Source organism: Dermacentor albipictus, chromosome 5 (genome assembly GCF_038994185.2).
Source record: "Dermacentor albipictus isolate Rhodes 1998 colony chromosome 5, USDA_Dalb.pri_finalv2, whole genome shotgun sequence".
Lineage (NCBI taxonomy): Eukaryota > Metazoa > Arthropoda > Arachnida > Ixodida > Ixodidae > Dermacentor > Dermacentor albipictus.
The window spans coordinates 24,887,577-24,904,731 of NC_091825.1; the positions used below are offsets into that span (position 1 = coordinate 24,887,577).

General features: G+C 45.0%; 2 protein-coding genes across 2 annotated transcripts; both read right to left on the minus strand.

Moving 5' to 3' along the window:
- Positions 1-206: 206 nt before the first annotated feature.
- Positions 207-14,054, minus strand: LOC135898301 (uncharacterized). Its single transcript, XM_065427173.2, has 4 exons — positions 13,860-14,054; positions 13,680-13,748; positions 5,989-6,119; positions 207-3,957 (listed from the first exon to the last, which is right to left on the minus strand). The coding sequence occupies exons 1-4, from the start codon at positions 13,951-13,953 to the stop codon at positions 3,760-3,762; spliced, it is 492 nt and encodes a 163-aa protein (XP_065283245.1). The 5' UTR covers positions 13,954-14,054; the 3' UTR covers positions 207-3,759.
- A 479-nt stretch (positions 14,055-14,533) lies between these two features.
- On the minus strand, positions 14,534-15,697 carry LOC135898300 (uncharacterized). The gene has a single exon (XM_065427172.2). The coding sequence runs from the start codon at positions 15,477-15,479 to the stop codon at positions 14,703-14,705; it is 777 nt and encodes a 258-aa protein (XP_065283244.1). The 5' UTR covers positions 15,480-15,697; the 3' UTR covers positions 14,534-14,702.
- Positions 15,698-17,155: the final 1,458 nt, after the last annotated feature.

The following is a 17,155-nucleotide window of genomic DNA, read 5'->3' on the forward strand; positions in this document are numbered from 1 at the left end:
TGCTAAGAATCATGTTTGCTCCCACGCAGCCAGCAATATATTAAATTTGATTCGAATATTGGTATACAAACATATATTCGAATATTCACAGCCCCCTTCCTATCATCAAACAGTACTACAATGTTTCTGTGTTTAAGAGTGTTCAAATAGAGCAGTTTATTAATTGAATTGGATATGAACAGTTTAAAAAAAGTATGCTTCGGATATCAAATCAAATACAAAGTGTATTTCGTAGCTATAAATTATGATAAAAGCTTCAGACAGAAGCATCTGACCCAAAATTAGCTTTAATTTCAATACAGTAGAATTTCGGTGATACGATCATGGCTCCTACAAATTTTGGAGAGATATGAATTTTTCAGTGGCACTGGCTAAGGTCCATTAGCCTACAATATGCTAGAATATGGTTGTTGCGAACGGATTTTCACCCCACAGTGCCTTATACGAACAGACGCCGCCCCACAGACCGCCCCACGTCTGGCCGCAGAACAGAACAGCACGCAGTCATGCACCACCAGCTTGGCAAGTTGCTAGCGCAACCCAGCAGCAGCGCTTTATATAGCCTCTGAGAGGGTGCGCACACAGCAGTTTAAGCATGCACAATCTCAGTGGCCCTGCTGCGCCTTTGTGTGCCTTTGCTGAGAGGGTACAGATGGCACTGGCGCAGAAGGCTGCAGCCTGCCAGTCGGGGAGGGTGACACTTTTGTGTGCATCTTTTTGGGCCCCAAAGTTGTCTCTGCTGCTGCTGCATTCAAAGCCACGCTCTTGTTCTCAGTTCACGCCTGTTTGCTGCATTGCAGTAAGCTATGTCTTACAAGCGGAGAGCTCTTTCTTTTAAAGAAAGACTGGGCATCCGGCGAAAGGTGGATGACGCCCAGAAGTAAAAGAACGGAGCAAGTTGACGAAGGAGCTAGGCTTCAGAATGTCGACGTTGAGCACCATTGTTGGGCAACATGAGCAACATGAAGAATGGTTCCCTTCAATGTCAACGCTAAGGAGGTGAAGACGGCCCACGATGTTGAGCTAGAGGAAGCTCTACCAATCTGCTAACGTGGTTTAAGGAAGTTACTGCATCCAACACAAATATCAAGAGCAAGGTTTTAAGAGAGAAAACCGACAAGATTGTGCTTACTTCATGCATTGATGGATTTCAGGCTTCTGGCGGCTGGCTGCACCGTTTCAAAATGAAGCACGGTCTCGTGTACAAAAGCATCTTTGGCAAAGGAAAAAAGGTCGACAAGTCAGCCATGAACGAATGCCTCTCAACTACACTGCAGTCACTCATCATGGTGTGATGTCTTCAACGCACATGAGGCAGGTCTGCTTTCCAACCTTCAGCCAGAGAAGAGCCTGTGCATTAAAGGGCGAAGCATGACAAGGAGGGAAAAAGCAAGAATTGAATCTCTTTTGTAGCAATGCCGATGGGTCTAAAAAACTTAACTGATGGTGGTGAGGAAGTCACAGAAGCACCAGTGTTTGAAGCAGGAGGGTCATCTGCCTTGCTTCTGTTGCATCAACAAAAAGGCATGGATCACAACAACCCTGTTCGAAGAGTTTGTCTCTCTCCTTGACAGAAGGATGGGAAGCAGAAACAGGAAAATCATCTTGATTCTTGATCAGTGTACCATACACTAGAGGCAAGAGACACTTCAGAACGTCCAGCTTGTATTTTTGCCTGCCAACAGGATCACGCACCTACAACTACTTGACGCTGGAGTCATAAGGAATCCGAAGTGTTACTTTAAAGGACCTCCTGTGCACCGCCTTCTCACCAAAACCGATTGCAAGAACGGAGACTTGCGAATACTGGTGGATGCTATTCGCTTTATAGCCATGGCTTGGGACCGAGTCACGCCAGTTACAGTAGGCAACTTCTTCAGTAAGTGCATCTTCCTCAAGAATCCTACAGAGGTGCCCCCAGAGCCGGAGGACCCGGAAACCGAGGGCTGGTACGAGCTTGATGCCGGGTGCTCCATGCATGATTTTATTACCGCAGACTGCAACCTTGCCACATGCGGTGCATGCACAGTTGAAGAATTTCTCAACAAGGCCGCATCCGAGGCTACAAATTCCAGTGATGACGAAGGCGGTGAAAATCGTGGGGGCAACGACGAGCAGCCATCACCAGCAGCTGTAACGCCGCATGCCCTCAACATCCTCGGGCGTGCTATGGCCACAGATGAGTTCAGCAACGACACATGCACAGGTTTTAATGAATTTGAAAAAGTCTGACGAAAAAGAAACAGAAGACCATCAGGGATTTCTCCCGCAGCTAATAAAATACCTTTTTATCATTGTGCTTTTTACTTTTCTAAGTAAAAAAACTTGTCACTGTGAATTTAGTTAATTTAGCTTGCTAGTTTTCAATGTTTTCAATGATACAAATATTTTTCATGACCCTGTCAGATTCATATCACCAAAATTCCACTGCATATTTAAAGTTGTTCACAAATAAAAGTTCCAGCAAAATAATAACAGCTTTCAAGCAAGGCAGCAAGCCAGAACAATTGCAGCACAGCAGATTTTCAAAGCAACAGATACGTGCCCAGATATCACTTATGCTGGAACACATCAATAACCTTTGTGTGACAGCTGGTTTTGCTACAACACCACAACAATAAAGAGAGAAACTGAGGACTAGCACGAGTGGGCAAAACTTCGAAGTCACTGGAACAATGGTGGATGCTTCCACTATTCAGAGAAAACGCAACGCAACAATGCGAATTCAAACTGTTGAGAGATGGGGTTCAATTTAGTTTCTGTGACAAAATACTATCTCAACAGGCTTGAAGTGAAAAAACATAGAGACTGTGACACCCTAAAGCTAATACAAAAGGTTTTTGTTACACATTCTAGGTCAAACATAATTCAACAAGTAGCAATGACTGCAAAAAACATCCATTTACAGCTAGTCACTAATTTTTGCCATGGCAAGTCAGCGACCTTGCCATGTTCTTTTTTGTCAAGTTTTCACTACCTAACCCACAATAAAAAAATGTGGCAAAGTTTTTAGAACACAACATGCGGATAACAAGTGCATATTGTGTCCCAAACCTCAATCAGGTCAAACATTTGGGAGATGGGATTTCAAAAAGTCTGGTGTTTTAACTTACAACGCTATGTTCCTTGGCACCTTTTTAACATACTCCATAGCTACCTTTTCTTGCTGAAGCAAATTATTCATTTAACTCTTTCTCATCTTTTGCGCAAGCTAAATGATTTGTGCCTGCCTCACCGTAAGAAAAACTGCTCACATAATAAACACAATCTTTCTTTCAAAAAATATGTGAAAAATTTTGGGGTGCAGCTATAACGCACAAAAAATATGGGAAAAGTCTTCAACAAAGAACTATCAGGAGTTAACACATTTGTGTACACATCAAACTACAGCATAGACTTGTAGCCCAAGATGGTCAACCCCATCTAATGTTAAGACTGTACACACTGATGTACAATTGTAGCAACAGCTCAAAACAGCTAAGCTCGGATCATTGCTTTCTTCGTGGGAGGTTTCGTTGCCAAGTTTCAGGCATGGCTTTTTTGCTGATAATTCAAAAATACATCTATACTCCCTTTCTGTAATTTGTTGTTCAGAGTTTGGAGTCAATACAGTAACTGAAACGTACCGACCAGATGTGGACATTTACAGAGCGCCATTCACAAGCCTTCTGCATAATCCGCCTCCATTGCAGGCTTTCAAAAAGCACCGCAAGTGTCAGCTGAGAGAGAACGCAAGGCCCAGCGTTGGAGGACAGACATCTACGAACGATCGGCCTGTGGCTGACTGTCCACCTGTGGGAGTTCCTTGATGAGGGTGGCTGGGCCTCGACGGACTGCTCTACGGGTGGGCCTCACTTGAATGGTTGGGCTGGCTTCCTCCACTTCAGAGTCAAACTCCTCAACCTCCGAGTCTGAGGAGCTCTCGCTGCTGGACACTGGTCCAGCGAGGGCAAAGTTCTGCAGGAAGAGGGTTGTTCCATGGCCCCACTTGGTCTCTACTTGATTGGCAAACTTATTTTAGGTCAACTAGACTTAATTACTGCCGAGTGAGAAGAATAAGCAAAAACAGGAAGGGCTCCGTCTTTCTGTTAGCTATAATCACATGATGCTAACAGGCAATGGAGCCAGAGAAAGCACAGGAGAACATTAACACTTGAATAAGTGAAATGTCGAAATAGCAAGGAAAATGGGAAATGAAAGCAAATGAAAACGAATGTGGGACTCAAACATACATTTTTGCATTGCGCATGTGATGTTAAATTAAATTATGGGGTTTTATGTGCTAAAACCACTTTCTGATTATGAGGCATGCCGTAGTGGGGGACTCCGGAAATTTGGACCACCTGAGGTTCTTTAAAGCGCACCTAAATATAAGCACAGAGGTGTTTTCGCATTACGCATGTGATGTTCTACCATTGAATTGCTGTAATGGCCGTTCTCCCATACACTTTCTTCAGTATTTGTATATGTCTACCGGATTAGCCTTTGAAGTGTTAGCATCACTAATCGCTGCATCAATGCAAATAAAACATCCTTCTCGGTGCATGCGTCATATAGTATGTCGCGGGAACTTAAAAGACAGGAACCGGCCAATAAACCTTCACTACACCAAGGTTCGTATTACAGGTTGATCCCTTCAAGAAATAGCTTGTTGCTTCTTTGAGGACTGGATGCCAGGTGACACGAAATTTAAAGCATCTCCTGGGAATATGTTCATCAGTCACAGTGTACACATTTGTGTATGCAAATTGCTTTTCAAAGTTTTATCCTGTGGTGGAAAAGAAAGCAGCCCTCACCCACTTTTGGGCATTGCAAAGAAAAAAGTGCTGTGTGCAGATCCCACAATGGTGCTAATGTTTGCAAAGTACGAAACAGTTGTGTGGCATGAAAACGATCACAATTTCAAACAAAAGGCCGCAGACCCTTTCTCTCAAGAAATTCATGCTCCATGTGGGAGTCAATGTTACATGCACAAATGTCTCTGGGCAAGACACGTTGCTTGCAATGTCACCAACCATGGCACGTGACTTCAGTTAATCGTCCAATGCAGAGCATGCAATGGCACCATTGGAAATGCACCACACAGCAAGAAAAGAAAGAGAAAAAATAAATTGAAGGAGGTGGGGCTCATCTCATGATGTGGTCCCCCAACTCCCCTATAGGAGAAGGCAGGGTAGGATAGCAGTTTGCAGAGCTAGTCAAGGCCAAGTGGGAGAGTGTCTCTATTAACAGTGATGCTCGCCTGCCGGTGGCATGGTAACAAAGTTCAATTTCTTATATCTCCACTAATAATGAAATCATCTGAAAGATTATTAATGATCAAGAAATCTCTAAACAGTGCCTTGCAGCTCTGCATCAAAATTCACTTTAAAAAACATGCACTTCAGAGTTACTCAAGTCTATAAACAACATGCCGTTGGTCACATTCTTCAAGTTGTGGCTTTTTTTTTTTAAGAAAATAAGTTTGGTTTACATATCTCAAGAAAGAGGAAAGGAAGTTTAGTGTCACGCTATAAATGAAAAACAATAGGAAAGACTGTCACAGTGACATACAAATGGCAAAGCACTGTAGGCAACACCTTGGTTCACCATAGCCTCCAGAGTGCAGTGTGAAAAAACAAACAGCAGGGAAAATAATGCTGCTCCTACATAACACATCCAGAGTGACAACACATCCAAGTGATGCATGCATAACACATTCACAAACGCCAGTGGCAACGTTCCACAACACCGCTAAGGAACGTATTGCGAAGCCCTTTCAAAAGAAATTGCAGTAATTCAAAGGCCTGCAATATGAAGCTTCGAAATTTGAAAGACCTTAATGAGGGCTTTCAAGGACCTCCATGAACCCTTAAATGCTAGCTCCCTCGATAGTCGCACATAGATGTACGGATTCTCCTATAGTCACAATGTTTTAAAAAGAAAGCGGCTCAGATGTTGGTAGTGCCCAAGACCGGCACATTATGGGGCTGGCCCACAAGCACTAACCATCTCAATAAAGGGTCCCTCGCTGGCAGTGTCTTCTGCCTCGATGCTCGCACCATCATCGCAGCCAGCGGCCAGCCTTGTCCTCTCAGCCTCGACCAGCTTCGGAAGGAAGGACCTTGCCTGTGCCAGGGCTGGAAGGTCAAGCAAGGGCGGTCTTGAGAACAGCCGGGCCTATTTGCATAGCACAGCCACTTTGCACTTGGCTGTTACAGCCTAATTATTTTTTTCCCAGTTCAACCTCGATATAACAATCTCAACATAACGAAGCACTTACCTTTTTTCTTTCTTTTTCATATAACAACATCTATTTTGAACCTCAAGTTAACGAAGCGTATGTTTACATGATTTCGATACAAAGTAATAATTTCACTGCCGCCTTGAAGGAATTCCAAGACAATAAATGGAAATTTCTGCGGATGCAGATGGTCAAATGGTCATGTGCCATGTGAAGTCCTAGTGCGATAAGTTCATATTGCGCCCTGATCATTGTATGCTTTAGGTGGGAGCGAAAGCAAGTGCTGAGAAGGATGCTGGCTTAATAAATGCCGTCACCCCATGCAAGCAAGGGGAAAGAGGGGGAGTGTAGCGAGCTTGATATAACACAATCAAGCCCGCGAGACTGCGGGGAAGGAGCCACAATGGCATGTGTCTCCTTTTCTTGCACATCGCTACCAGTGTGGCTGAGCGCATTCGCAGCCCACGCGCCATTTCAGAGGTAATCTGCTGCATGTGCAATGGCATGGCATCGTGCAGTGTCTCCTCTCGCATCCAGTGCTTGAGGTTGCGTAATCTCGAGTTTCGGAGACGCATTAATGCAAGAGCCAGGCAAAGCCTTCACTCGCTGCTGCCAGTGCTTTTCATGGCAGCATTGTTCCACTGCGGGCGACACTATCAGCCGCAGGAACGAAGTGGACTCGAAGGCGCGGCTTTCCTGGCTTCATGCTTTTACCAATTTCACTACATAGAGGCCTAACTGCATAATCTCTTTCCCTGCTCAGAGGTAGCCCTGTCTGCTCCTGCCTGCATCAGGCACAACACGGCTTCTATGCACAAGTCAGGAGACTGCTGGAAGTCAGACTTCCCAAGCTGCTCCTTGGCAGCCTCGCTGAAGCATTTTTCACAGAGGAGGCGAAGCACATAAAGAAAATGGGAAAGATTGCAACGTTTGTGCTTCCATATGTGCACAGCATTAATAATTTTGTGCTAGTATTGTTTACATTTTCATGATGATATCTTCAGTTTACCCAGGTGTTACCTCCATTATTCTCTTTAATGCTAGGGCTTGTGCTAGCCAGTTGGCAAGGAGAGCCGGCTGTGGACGTTCTAAGGGGGCTGCTCACCTATTGCGCACTACTGATTGTTCTGTGAAGCTTCCAATTCACTCAGCACTGCAAAACGTTTGCAGCTTTTGAGGCATATCTTGTCCCTAAACAATAACCATCATCACTCTTACGTGCCTTTCCTATCTCCTTAATGCTGCACACCAATTACTTTCACGTCACGAACAACATGCATGTTATCAGTGTGACATAGCATTCTTGACAGGAAAGGTAGCGAACACAGAGTTTTCCAAGAAAAGAAAAGCAAGCAAGGCAGGTGACAATTATTCATTGTGCGCAAGATATGCCCAAAAGGATGCAAACATCTTTGTAGAGTGAGCGCTGCACCGAGGGTAATCGGAGGTGGGGAACATAGGAACTCTTCTGGTTCTTTATTCCAGTAATCTCACAGGTTCAAGCAGGCCGTGCCAGTGTGTGCACGATTTTTCCTCCGTCAAATGAGCTGAGCAAAATGTGAAGACACTCGATTTCTGCTAAGCCAGAAACGTCCACATGGAGACAAGTGTATGCCAAGTGTTCCACCAAAGTGGTCTACAATGTGCCGCTGTCTGTGCAGCAGGCAACTTCTTTAAAGCTGGAACAGGCAGCGACCTGGCACAGCAGTGCAAATATTGCAGGTACTCTCCTGCTTTCAGCAACTTGACCATTCTATGCAATTATGAAAACTGGTGAAAGAATAAAATGTAAACACATACAGGACAGCAGCAAAAGGCGTAGTTTATGAATCAATTTGATAAAGAAGTCAACTATTTTCTTTGTATATGTCCCTGTGCAAGGCTGAGCTAGCAACATTTGTTCTGAAATCACATGTAATGTCAATGTTGTCCTTCCCTCGTTATATTCCGTAGGCAACAAACATTAGTTGACAGTCAATGCCTTGTCATCCCGCTTGCCTTGTCCTATGCTTGTCTCTCATCAACGCTCATGTCCATGCACTGTCACCCATTAGACATCTTCCTTTTTTTTTTTTTTGCACAAGACTACTGGACAGAGAGCCACACCAAACTTGAATTTTCGTGGATACAAGCCTAACATCGCTCCTATGGGATATTTTGCAAGGCGTTTCTAGTTTTAATTATTCTAATATTGGGGTTTGACGAGTCAAAACGATGCTTTGATTATTTATTAGTGTAGTACTCTGGATTAAGTTTGACCGTCTAGGGTTCTTTATTGTGCCCCTAAGTTATAGTACACGAGGGTTTTGGGCATTTCACTCCTATCAAAATGCAGCAGCCGTGACTGGAATACAACAACCTGCGCATTTGAGGGCGGTAGTGCTAGGCCATTAAGCTACCGCAGCAAGTGTTTTTCTAGTTTTTGCCAAATAAGTACTCACACTAGAAGACACAGCAGCTCATGATAACAAGAAGCACCAGAAAATGACAGACATAGTTTTATGTATACCTGTTAGCTATATCCACACATCATAAGCTACAAGCCTGCCCAGTGTCCCTTCTGTGGCAAATTATGCCGGTGAAATGCCAAAATCCGTCACACAAGACCAGGTATGGGGCCACAGCGAGAAGCAAAATAAAAAAAATGGTGACACACAGCCTCACAAGATGGCAGCAGGTCAATAGGAGCATAGGTTTAAAGCAACACTAAGTGCAAGCCGAGCTGTATTAGTACATTACGCTGCTACAACACCGAACAAGCAAGTCAGTCTCTTACTGTGAGAGCAGACTGTAAATGATGCAAACACAAAGGGCAGGTGGCAATGTAGCCTTGAAGTTCTCACACCAGCTCGCCATGCAGAGATTCTACAGATAGAATAATTCTTTACAAAAAAAGCAAAAATGTGGGGAATATACGAATTAAGAGTGGTTACCTCCTCAGGCTTAGGGGCACAATCTCTCTGTTTTCCTTCACTGCACTCTTGCAAGAAGCATTCAAGACACCAATATAGGAAGCACCAGGGGGCAAGGACCACCGAGGAACATAGCAGCCTGTCATTTGCTGATGGCACTGTCATGTTCAGCACTGCTCGAGGTGACTCAAAAGTGATGTAGGACTTGAATGTGCAAAGCCAGAGCGTCACTTTCAAGAAGAATATGCAGCAAAACTACAGTAATCATCCACACCATGGTAAAGGAATAAGAGTTGGCAGTTGGAAGTTAGCCCCTCAAAGCAATGCAAGAGCATGTTTATCTAGTCCAAGTAGTAGTCTCAGAGGTGCAAGGTCCTGCGAAGGAAATGTGCAAGCAAATAAGAATGTGCTTAATCACTGTCTACAGACACTATTGAATGATGGAAAATGTTTACCAATTTCATCTCGTTTCATTTATTGAACCCTCAGGGCCAAAGACATTACAGAGGGGAGTGGTTACAAAACAAAAATACATAAATAGATACAATGCACATTACAGAACAAGTATTATCATCCTCCTGTTACACAATGTTAGCTAGTACAGAACGAAAATGCTGGTTATCAATTAGGTCGACGATATCTGCGGGAAGGCGGTTCCATTCGCGTGATGTACGAGGCAAGAAAGACTGTAATGCAGTTTTAGTGTTACATGTTTCAATGCCAACTTTGTGACGATGATCAATGTGATCTGACACGTATCTGGGGGACGAAATGAGGGGATCGCATAGCATGGGGTGATGGTATAGTTTATGAAAAAGGCTCAAATGAATTGTCTGCCGGCGGGATGCTAAAAGAGGTAAAGAAAGATTAGCTTTCGTGCTTGTTACACTTGCGGTATGGTTAAAGTTGGACAGGATAAAACGAGCAGCGTTACATTGAACCAGCTCAAGTGAAGTTACCAGTTTTTCATGATGCGGATCCCATATCACGGCGGCATATTCCAGATTAGAACGTATTAGTGTTTTATAAAGCAGTAGTTTGAAAGAAGATGGAGTTTTGGAAAAGTTACGGCGCACGTAGCCCAACATGCGGTTAGCTTTGTTAGTAATGTACTCAATATGGCGCGTCCAATTAAGGTCAGCAGAAATATGAACACCCGGGTATTTATATGAAGTAACTGCTTCTAACGCAATATTATTTAGGCAGTACACAGGCGGAGAGGTGGCACTTCTTGATATTCGCATAATTTTGCACTTAATAGTACTAAGTTCCATAAGCCATTCATTACTCTAAAGAGAAATGTTAGAGAGGTCACGCTGAAGAATGTTAGCATCATCGGGGGATTTCATTTCGCAGAAAACAACACAGTCATAAGCAAACAAAAGAATGTTAGATGATACAATGAAAGGGAGATCATTGATATAAATAAGAAATAAAAGGAGTCCAAGCACTGACCCCTGTGGCACGCCCGAGTATACTTCACTGAAAGGCAAGTTAAAATTATTAGCGTAAACGAACTGCGATCGGTTAAAAAGAAAGTATTCAATCCATTTCAGAACATTGTAGTCAATATTCAGTTGGGTTAGCTTTAATAATAATAAACGGTGACATACCTTGTCGAATGCTTTCGATTAATCTAGGAAAATGCAGTCAGCTTCTGATGCGCGATCTAATATATAATGAAGTTTGATAGCAAAGCTGGGAAGTTGTGTTTCGCAAGAAAATGACTTACGAAAGCCATGCTGTATGGGTGTAAAAAACTAATTAGACTCAAGAAAGTTCACAAGGTTAGTGAAGATGACATGTTCTAATAGTTTGCAACAAGTACTAGTGAGCGAGATGGGGCGATAATTTATAGGGGATGTTCTATTTCCTGATTCGAATAATGGAACCACCTTCCCGACTTTGCATTGTGTTGGCAGATCGAACTATCGAGAGTCTGCTGAAATATCTTTGTTAGTATTAAAGAACTGTAGAAATTTTTTTTTTTTTAATTTAGCATGAATGCAGTCAAAACTGGGCGATGAATGAAATTTTATGGCATCAATAGGTTTAGCAACGCCAGATGAATCTATGAAAATTTGAGGCATAGTTAAGAAATTATACCGGAGTGGAACGGGATGTTTGGTGTTTGATGAGCGCGAGAAGTTCAGAACAAAGGTTTCATGAAGTTCTGATGCGCACAAATGAGCCGGAATAAGGTCACCTGTTGCGTCAGTTAAGTTAATAGATTCTTCAGTATGCGGGTTGATGATCCGCCAAAATTGTTTAATATTGGTAGATAGCATCGATGGTAAAGTGTTAGAAAGGAAGTTATCTTTTGCTTGTTTAAGCGCAGTGATATATGCATCAGTGGCAGCCTTGTATGCGTCCCAGTGTGCGTTACATTGTGATAGCCTGGCTGTACGATATCGGCGCTTTTTTCTGTTAGATAGGCGTCTTATATGAGCGGTATACCATGGAGCTTGAGGATTAGAAGTGATGTTGGATCTTGGAACTTATTTTTGAGTTAGTTCGTGAACTTTGGCCGTGAACGTATCCCAGTTAGTTTGCACAGAGCGTTCGTCAAAGTTTCTGAAGAAGTTTTGAGTAAAAACTGATAATTCATTGTTAATGGCATCGAAGTCTGCTCTAATATAATCTAGTATGGTCTTTTTTCTCTCTTGCAGGTTTAGGACAGGCAGTCTTAATATGGAAAATGAGCAAAGAGTGATCACTTATGTTAGGTAAATAGGTGATGGTTGAAGCAAAGTCGGCTCGATTGGTTAGGATCAAATCTAAAGTGCTGGCTGCGTTGACAGAGATTCTGGTAGCATTAGTGACTAATTGGGTAAGTGAAAAAACAGCATAAATCAAGAAAATCACTGGCATCGGATGAAAATTGAGATAGAGTGGGAGGCTGGGTAAACCAAGAAATATTCGGAAAGTTAAAATCACCTAGTAAAACCAAGCAAGCCGATGGAAATCTGGTGTGTATTATGATAAGTTCGTCATGAAGGTCATTAATGAACGAGCGTAGAGAAGGAGGAGGACGATAGCATATGCCAAATATTATTTTCTGATGGTCAAGAGTAACTGATGCCCAGACAGTTTCCAAGACGCTATTAGTGTCTATTAGCGTCAGAATTGCCTCAGAAGCACAAGTGCACTATCGAGCCAGTGCTAACTTGTGAGGCCAAAACCTGAAAAATCAAGAAACTTGAAGGGAATCTGCAAGGGTAGGACTGCCCAAAGTAATTTTGGAGCAATTATTGGAGCAAGTAAAATAGCATTTTGGAACATCTTGGACCAGACTAAATCTCATTTTGGAGCCGATAAAGTTTCATTTTGAAGCTATTTGGACCCAGCCAATCTTAATTTGCTGCAAAACTATAGTAGAATATGCAGCAGCAGAATATGCAGCAACTATAGCATATGCAGCAAAACTAGAGTAATCATCCACACCATGCCAAAGGAAAATGTTCAAGGCATGGTAAAATGTTCAAGGGTGATCAGATTGCCGGCGCGCGCTGCATGCTGCATGTGCGGATGAATGTGTGAGGGTGAGCCGACGATGGCGGCTCGCGTCCGCAAGGCACTGGGTGGAGGGGGAAGTTCTACTTCAGCGGTGGCTACACATAACGCAGGTGCGCAAGCCCCATCTTGAACAAAAGGGTTGCAATGTGGGCTTGTTGGCAACACATCTATCTTGAAAGAATCTGCAATGGGTACAGAGTGCGCCGAGTGATGATAGCTTCGTGTGCACCGTGCTCTCGCCACTTAGTTCACACTGAAGCGAGAGGCAGCGCGAAGGTCAATTCACCCACTGCTGCACTTTCTCAATCCAGCATTTTGAAAGCAAGTGTGCACAGTCATCAGGCGAGATGCGTTCATGTTTGCCTGTATGCGCGTGATGCCATGCTTGTTAGTTCAGTTAGCAAATGAATTTTTACAAGGTAATACGGCGAATAAAGCTACTATCCGTACTGCATATAGCTGTCTACTAATTTGCTATCAGAATTGATGCTTTGCCTTTCGGGCTAACTAGGACTTTTTATTCCAAATCTGCCAATAGCCATTGGTGACATGTCAAAATGGCTCAGGCCTGGCCCATATGGGCATAAAAGAAGATGGCAAGGCACGGACGTTTTCATTGCTTACATCATGCCACCTAGTACAGAGCAATCCTCTGACGACGAGATGGCCAGTATGTAGACACATTGTGCACAACTTAAATGTAAAACGAAGTGAATAATTTTACTCATTAAAACCTGTTGTCGTTACTGTTGATATCCCAAGAGGGCTGCCCTTATTTACATTCATAGTCGCGCTCGGTAAAATATAACATATCTGTAACCAACTTCACGTCAAGTGGGTGTCGACGTGAAGTAATGCGATTTGCACGTAAAAACTAAAAAAATTGTGACTCGTGGAAATAGGTTACCTTTTCTGGCAGCATCTGAACGCCGTTTCTTATCAAGACCCGGTTGTTAATGGCGACATAGCATTAGTGACTATTAAAAACGCAGAGTCGCCCACAAAATTCAACGATAAAGGGCGCTTACCCGAGCTTCTCACTTGAAAAGTTTTCGGCGGCCCTTTGGACTGAACGAGGGAGCGAATATGATCTTCACCTGTGCATACAATTTTACACAACAGCGTGAACTCAACAACTAAGAAATAGTGAAACACAGAAGCGTTGACGCAAGGTGATGTCACGTAAATAGTGGAAGTATTTGACTTACGTGTGATAATTTCGCTTCTCAAAAGCTCTTTCGAGCATTTGCTGCCGGATTTCTTTAGGCTGCCGTTCAAACATTCGTCGCCACGGCTCGACATTTCGGAAGCACGTGTGTTTGTTTATGTCAATGCCTCCTTTACAATGCCTCCCGCCGCGTTGCTCGCTTTTTCATCGTAGCAGCGTTTAGTTTAAACATAAATTCCGTGAGGTGGCGCTCATTGCCTTTTCAACTTCCGGCGGATGTGGCAGCGGCGGCTGAATGCATCCGCCGGCGCGTTATATGCGCGGACGTCCGAGCGTTATTGCCGGCCTCCGAGACGGCGATAGATGCTATGTTAATCTCAAAGCATAGAGTTGGTAGTCAGTATAGTAACTCTATGTCTCAAAGGCTACAGCACGTGATTGCAAGTTGCAGGCGTTCGCCATGAGAAGCGCTCGTTGCCTTTTGCTGAGGAAAGAAAAGGGAGAGAGCACGGAACCCAGCTACCGGAAAACCAGTTTCCGCTCTAGCTATCCATACTCTATAGCTGTACTAGCAGTATGCTAGCGGCATAGAGTTATTGTAAAAGAAATGTATGGCTATAGCGGTTCCCACTTTTTCGGGCCAGGTTTTCCTCTAGAGTTGGTTAAGTTAACTCTATGGTTCCTGCAGTCAAACTAAACAAACAATTAGTACAATTTCTGGTTAAAAACACTTTATTGAACCTTTTATGTTATCACACACACACACTCAGCTATCTGCCCGAACACACCGGTAAGAAGAAAAAGAAAAGAGTGACTAGTTAAATGTCAAAAAATAAAGAAAATGAACAAAGAGTGACATCTGCAAGACCGCCTTGACTAGGGCTCAGTTTGGCTGAGGTCGGGCACGGCCGAGACCCATCAGCCTTTTCACAAGCGCGTCCACGTCGACGGTGGACCCCGGCGCAGGAGGGGTATGCTGATCCTGGGCGGCCCAGAACTGGCTGGCCTGGGGAGGCTGGGTTGGGGCGGCCCGGGGCTCAACGCCCCTGGTCTCGCCCAGTCGGGGTGCCAGGTCCCGTTCACCCTCGTTGTTACCTTGGTCCCTTATTTTTACGAAACCCGGAATGGGGTACTTGGGCATCGTTTTCGGCATGGGGGGCATTTCCAATTCTGGGTACTGCCCAGGAACGTAGACAACCGGGGGGCTGCTCGCTCTCAGCGACTGGTAGTAACGCTTACGCTCTGCTGGCTTGAGCCCCTGGACCGTGCGGAAAATCGGCGGCACTGCAGGCTGGAAGGGGTTGATGGGGCCACTGCTGTTGCTGGCACACGGGCCCACGTCCCATTGTTCCTCAGGCTCCGGAACAAACGCATTTGCCCCACCCGGTACCGGAATGTCAAAGGGTGGGTCCGGCTCGTCCCTTGTTGCTGTGCAGAAGGTCGAAGACCGGTCTGGGCAGCTGGCGAGGTGCCTCTGGTAGTCCTCGGCGTTCGCGGGCGCCATGTGATCAGTGGTGAAAGGGCAAGGCTTAAGTCTGCACCGGGGGTGTTCCCTGCGGCACTTCGTGATGTGAATGTTGAGTCTTCCACTTTTAACTTTGTGGTTCGGGTTGTAGGGGCACTTCACCAGGTCATCTATCTCGCCGTTGTACGTGGCCATCGTGCGACGCGAGCAGAAGCGTTTTAACGGATTCAGGTGGGCAGGGGTCCTGGCAGCTGCATATGGCCGCGTCCGGCGCACTCGCCAGATACGTTGACCAATGACGTGCGGCCACTTATGCAAACCCGAGCGGCAAGAGTAGTACAACCGCAGTAGCGCACCAATGCACGCGCTTTCGGACTGGTAGTGATATACTAAACACTGGCAAAGAAAATAATTACGAGGTCAAATTTTATCCCATCTTTACGAGCTTCGCATTGCACTTGACCGTTCTTTCCATCAATACAACTCGCAAAGTTCATTTGCAACACGCATGCTGCCTGTGTTGCTAGCGGACGCTCGTCGATGTCCAAATTTCTCTACATCCATTTCCTTAAAAAAATAAGGAAATAAAAGTTATGCAGCCAAGCAAGCAGGTACAACTTCATTATTCAAGAAGCTTATTGTTTCCAACATTGTGCATAACAGTGTTAATTTAAACACCTAATGACCAAATACATGTTTTGATATATGTGACAATAACCTCTTCAGACACCAATTAATACTGTCTTATTTATACGTTCTTAAAACAGTTGCACCTTTTCGGGTGTATATTTGCCCCACGACGATAATCATCTGGCTTGCGTTTCCTTTCTTGAAAACACTTTCCTGTCGAGAATGCGCTATGTCACGGTGATAAGGAGAAAACATAATTTTGTTACGCGAAAACTCAAAAGAAATCCATTTTTCTGCGTTTCACCATTCATAGACCGGCCACGACGTCCGCCATTTTCGCGCGCCGGCACCTGAGGGTCTTGGGGGCCACGGAGCAGCGCGCCCGGTTCCTTATTGCAATACCTCCAGATGGCGCTCGCCTCCGCCGCATCGCGGGCAGTGCAAGAGGCCGCGTTTCTTCCAGAGAGCCCGCCTTCGTGCACAGCGTTCGCGGCCAGCGTTTCCCGGTAATATGATTACACACGCTCTAGTTCCCGGGAAGCGTGAGAAACAGCGATCTTTGAATGCTATCGGCGTTCCACTTTTAAAGGGCCCCTGACCAGGTCTGGCCATTCTGAGCTGACAAGCGCAGAGCATACATTGCGTGATAACGATCGGGTCTGCAAAGTATTACGTCGCTACGCGCCGCGGAAAGATCTGAAATTTCAAAGTGAACGCCGTTTTTTCTTTTCCTCGCGACCACCGCGCTCCAAGCCGGAGGATGACGTACTCGCGTCCCTACAGCTACGTACTCGAGTCCGCAGTGTGACGTGGCTCGTGGTGACACGCGACTTCGAAAATTATTCAAGGCACATCTGTTATTTGTGTGATCTGTTACGTGAATTGACGAATTGAAGTTTAGAGAAGTAATAATTAAAAAAATTGGAGGCTTATCAAGGTTAAGCCCAGTGGATGCTTCGCATCCACTGGGCTTAACCTTAGCGTTTGGAGGGATCTTGACCGTATACACGCCCGGCGCAAAGACGCTGGCGCGGTTGCGGGCACAGAGACTGACGCGACGGCGGGCGCGCGCCGCTTCATCCCTGGCGTGACGTCACATATATCACGTGATGCAGCGATGGTGTCGCCGCCGCCGCGTCGCGCGCGACGGCGCGAACCGAAGCGTGGAGGCCTCCGCCGGGCGACGTCCGACGGCGCGATATGAGGCCCCATCTGCAGCCGGTGTGACGTCATCACGTGAC